This window comes from Corvus brachyrhynchos, unplaced genomic scaffold (genome assembly GCF_000691975.1).
Source record: "Corvus brachyrhynchos isolate BGI_N302 unplaced genomic scaffold, ASM69197v1 scaffold671, whole genome shotgun sequence".
NCBI classification, from domain to species: domain Eukaryota; kingdom Metazoa; phylum Chordata; class Aves; order Passeriformes; family Corvidae; genus Corvus; species Corvus brachyrhynchos.
This window is the reverse complement of record NW_008236441.1, coordinates 2527505-2532515: the sequence shown is the minus strand read 5'-3', so window position 1 is coordinate 2532515 and position 5011 is coordinate 2527505. Positions and strand designations below refer to the sequence as shown.

General features: G+C 46.4%; 1 protein-coding gene across 3 annotated transcripts in view; it reads left to right on the top strand.

Moving 5' to 3' along the window:
• Positions 1–4234, top strand: part of LOC103624334 (ribulose-phosphate 3-epimerase) — a 6198-nt gene extending 1964 nt beyond the window's left edge. The window contains exons 1-5 of one of the 3 annotated variants that reach the window (XR_001866141.1): positions 7–169; positions 760–894; positions 1053–1139; positions 1559–2098; positions 3701–4234. Coding sequence is in view for 2 of the 3 variants with exons in the window: in XM_008643567.2 (XP_008641789.1) it covers positions 32–169; positions 760–894; positions 1053–1139; positions 1559–1681 (483 nt within the window). In the remaining variant the exon portion in view is untranslated. Of the gene's footprint in view, positions 1–6; positions 170–759; positions 895–1052; positions 1140–1558; positions 2113–3700 lie in introns of those variants that run through there. The other 2 variants (XM_008643567.2, XM_008643582.2) reach the window with 2 other exon arrangements.
• The last annotated feature ends 777 nt before the right edge of the window (positions 4235–5011 follow it).

The window sequence follows — 5011 nt, the reverse complement described above, 5'->3', positions numbered from 1 at the left end:
CCCACTGCCCGCTCGCTCTCCTCTTCCAGACATGCACATGATGGTGGCCACGCCAGAGCAGTGGGTGAAGCCCATGGCAGTCGCTGGAGCAAACCAGTACACTTTACATCTAGAAGCGATGGGCAATCCCAGGGCACTGATAAAGGACATTCGGGAGAATGGGATGAAGGTGAGGGGAGTACACACTGTGCCCTGCTTAACTAACAACTGCCTTGCTGGCAGGTTCTCTGTGGTGACCACTGACAGGACCCGAGGGAACGACCTGTAACTGTGTCAGGGGAGGTTTGGGCAAGATATAAGGAAAAGGTTCTTCCCCTAGAGGGTGGTTGGGCACTGGACAGGCTCCCCAGGGAATGGTCACGCCCCAAGGTTGCCAGAGCTCCAGGAACGTTTTGACACCGCTGTCACGTACAGGGTGGGATTGGTGGGATGTCTGTGCAAGGCTGGGAGTTGGCCTTGATGTGCCTTGCAGGTCCCTTCCAACTCAAGCTATTTTGATTCCACGATTTTATGAAAAACTCATTGTTTCCACTTCAGGTGGTCAGGGATTGGCACATGCAGCCCTAACACACTGTGCATGAAGTTAGTCTTCAATTTTAGTGAAGAAAATCTGGAATTTTTAAATAAAGAGGCCTGTTCTTCCTGCCATTACACAGACATGTAATTATTTTCTTAGGAATCCACACTGAGCTCAGGCCAGTCTTGCCCTGAGGTGCATGAATCCTAAGGTGCACTTGGATTTGGCTTCCCTTCCTGCAGGTTGGCTTGGCCATCAAGCCTGGCACTACAGTTGAACACTTGGCACCTTGGGCCAATCAGATAGACATGGCTTTGGTGATGACAGTAGAACCTGGGTTCGGAGGACAGAAATTTATGGAAGACATGATGCCAAAGGTAAACTATGTTTCTCTTTCATTATTTATTGAGCTAAAAGCTAATTAACAGTAGGGAGTATAGTGGTGAAGTAGATAAACCTTGTCTAGATCTGTAAGAAGCTGTAGGGTGGCAGCTCATGTGGATCTCAGTGCCTGCCTTTTTATCTGGTTCCTCAGGTTCAGTGGCTGAGGACACAGTTTCCCTCCTTGGATATAGAAGAGGATGGAGGAGTTGGGCCTGACACCATCCATAAGTGCGCAGAGGTAAGAGGTTGCAACAGAGCAGCATTCTCAGTCACTGTGCTGAGAGATTTATCAACACCCAGAAAATAAAGCTTAGGAGGAATTTCTAGTTTTCAGAGGAAACTGTAAAACACATTTAATATCAAAATCTGTTTGAGATCTAATCTTTTTTAATAGTCGCTATTGTAGCCTACCCTAAGATGAGAAGTTTGTTTCTTTTATGTTGGTGTAAATAGAAGCAATGTGATGAAGAAATTACTTATTTGGGGAAGAGCTGTGTTTTCTGAACTTGACTTGGGATTGTAGTTAGAGGTGTGTCATGTGTGTCCCACTTGTTTGCACACCAGCCCAGAATTCACAACCACCTCCAGTGTTTTACAAGCAAGCTGTAGGCAGTGGCTCTGTTCCGTGTGACTAAGCGGGTGTTTGATGTCTTCCAGGCAGGTGCCAATATGATTGTGTCTGGCAGTGCTATTATGAAGAGCGCAGACCCGAGGTCTGTGATCAACCTCCTCAGGAACGTGTGTTCAGAAGCAGCCCAGAAACGCAGTCTGGATCGATGAGACCTGCCCAAGCCGTGTTCCAGAAGGCTCTGGGCACGCAGGAGAACCCTTTTCTCCTGCATAAGGGAGGGCTGGATGAACACCAACTACAGAAACTTCTTGCTGCTAAACAGAGGAATCATTCCTTCACTGCAATAAAGCAAGCAGCAGTGGGAAACATTCTTGCTGTCTTTCAGTGGTTTGAACCTGTCTCTTGATTTTGTGGAGGCTGATTTTGTGGCACAACCTCCAACAATGCTGACTGGATTGAACTACAGTCAGTTTGTTGCTTGCTAGAAGAGTGTAGCATCGCCACAAGAATCTCTCTTGTGGAAGACTCTTAATCAAACTGCCTTCTGCTGCCTGTATTTGTCATTTGATCTGTGCATTCCTACAAAACTTTTCCACTACTGCATTAAACACCCCTTCCTTGGTGTGGTAAGTTCTTTTAAGCTGACTGTCACAAATGAGTGGCTTTGGGAGTAAGTTCGAGGAAAATGCAGCTTAAGAGGGCTAAAAAAAAATCCCAGTGATGGTAGAAGTGTTCCTGTCCTTTGTCTCTATTGCATTGGAAGTATTTGGCCTACAGAAGTCAAGCATCAAATCAGTCAGTGCAGCATCTTTACCAGATCACAGAGTGGGGAATATCTTCTCATTTACCTTTCAAACAGCCAGTTAAGACAGCTGTGTCTGAAATTCCTGGAAGTGATGGAATTCCTCAGAAGAATGTTGCTTTAATATTCTTCAGATAACAAAACCTTAATCTTGCCTCTCAGTCTCCTTGGTGTGTACGTATGTCTGAGTAAGTGATTAAGATGGTAACATACAGAAATGGTATCTGCTGAAGAGATATGTAGGTTGAAATAACCTGGAGATGGGTCTGTAAAACAGCTTGTGGAACCAAATAGTTATCAGTCCTTCAATTTGCTGTGTCCGCAGGCCTGGCCTGTTTGAGGGGCCCTGGGGGGGAGGCACGGGGTTTCCCTGCCCCTGGTCAGCCTCGTTCGCCATTGGTTGGTTTGTGTTTCACTGCGCGGGCAAGGACCCTCTGGCCTGTGATTGTAACAGTTCCTCGGCAGAGCCTCAGCCATGCGGCTGGGGAAATAAACCTCTCTGGAACACCTATCAAGAATCTGTCCATATATATTTCTTTTCCACGGGCCTCCTGGTTTGATACATCATGTTGCAGTATCTGCACTGTAACATTTTTTCTGCATGGTTAATTGTGGCTTAGGTGAACAAACATTGTTGCTTCCTGTTTCCACTTGCAACGCCATTTGGGAACTAGCAAAAGAAAAATGGAGCTGTCTGGACCTGTTGTACTGAGAGATACTTCAGAAGAGGTTTGCCAAAGCAAGCTTGGCCATGAAAGGCTATAGTCCCAAGAGCTGTTGGGTGTGTGTTAGAGTAGCTTATCCATGCTTCTGGAAAGAACCAGCATAGAGTTTAATGTATGCATGGACAAACAGTCACAGCTCTGGTAGCTAAAATGCAGGCTGGACAGCCACCAGCTGCTACAAAAATGGTAGTTCAGGATGTGGAGTCTGGCTTTTCATGCTGTTGAAAGCAGTAGGACAACAGCTCTAGTATATTAACTTCCTGCAGTTGAGTGTAAGCTGGATTGAAAGGGTAATCAAACTATTTTTCTGCTTTTTTTCCTAATTAATTTGGGGGCAACATTCAAGTTGTGCTAGTTAATTGATGGTACTAGGCTTTGTGGAACCATACGGTATTTTCTCTGTTCATAGGTTGTAGTCATTTTGTAATTGTTTTAAAGATGGTAAATTTGCACCTGCATTGACTCTTGGGTTAGGAGTCGTGTGGGTGAGACGTTACACCCACAAAGTAAAATTACTTAATTGCTTCCTTCTGTCTGAATCCCACCAATGTGGGTTTATGCAAGCGACTCCTGCTGCAGCAGCTTTTACACATCTAAGGTCAAATCTGCTAGTGACCATGTCCATGAAATCACAGTAATGAATGATTCTTGTTCTTTAATGCTTAAGACTGTTTCAATTTGTCACCTCTATACATTTACAGAGTGATCTGTTTGGGGGCTGTTGTCCTGCTCAGTAACAAGCCCTGAGTCGCAGGATTGGAACTGAGTGCTGACACGAAAACCCAGAGAGCTACTTGCATGGTCTCCCCGGGGCTGAATAAACCCCAGGTCCATTAGATGCTGCAATCCTCTGATACGGTTTCAGCAACAAGGGAGAGCACAGCCTGTGGTATTGAGGCACGTGGTCTAGAGTGGTCCAGAGTGATCTGACAGCACAGGTCTGTCTGAAGTGGAAAACGGGATTAAAACAACAGAGCCAAGTCATGCTGGGCTTGCACGTGCTGCACAGAGTGGTACAGCCCACAGCCCTGAGCGAGATAAAACACTACAGGAGACACACACAGAGCTTAGTTTTAGTAGGGTTTAAAGATTCTTATTTCTGCTTACATTCCATTGAGGTCCTGGATGCAGAGATGAAGCATTTTAAATCCTCACAGCGGCAGGAAGCAGAACATAAGAGGTGTTTAAAAAAATGCCTTGATTGAACATGGTAAATAAAGTACATGGGAAATGGCTTTGTGCAGCTGCACACACTCACTTTCATGCGTGGGGGGGCCTTTCTGCATTATGTTTTAACTTGGTATTTCAGAGTCTTTGTAATACCTTCAGCCACAGCAGTAGGAGCAGCACTAACAGCTGTTCCACATCTTAACAGCCAAAGAGAGGTTGGGATTTGTTGGGAGTTTTATTCTTTTTAAAACTTTGAAAAGGAAAGAAAATAAGTAGGGGATTCTGCACATTTTATGGCTTCAAGGATGAGCCTGGCCCTCAGCCCATTCCCACAACAGGTATAGCTTCCTCATTACGCCAGCATTCATGCAAAACTGAACTGTATGGAGGTGGGAGCCCAGCTGTGCCAGGGCATGGGCTGCAGGCAGTAAACCAGAATACCAGTGCTGATTCCAGCTGCATGCAGTATAGGGAGAAATGAAAGGAGACGGCTGGTCCTGGAGTCAAGTTGAGTTCAGCAAGTTTTAGCAAGTTTTCTAACCCTGTCCCTGTACTGAAATGGGGCTGTTGAAAAATCAGGTGCCTCCCTGTCTGGAGCCAAGACACAGTGGAGACAGAGAAGGCAGGGCACAAGTCTGCAGCTTCTTGAGAAGCATCTCACTTGCCATGTGCCCACAGCACTGCCCACCCGGCCCTGCCAGATGGAGGGATGCTGGAGGCAGGCAGGTGATGGGGGAAATGCTGCCTGTTCCTGGCCCCGCTTCCCACTGGATTCTGCCTGCCACACGCACATATCCTGCTCAACTGATGGGCGAGCCCTGTGCCACACCACTGCATACAAC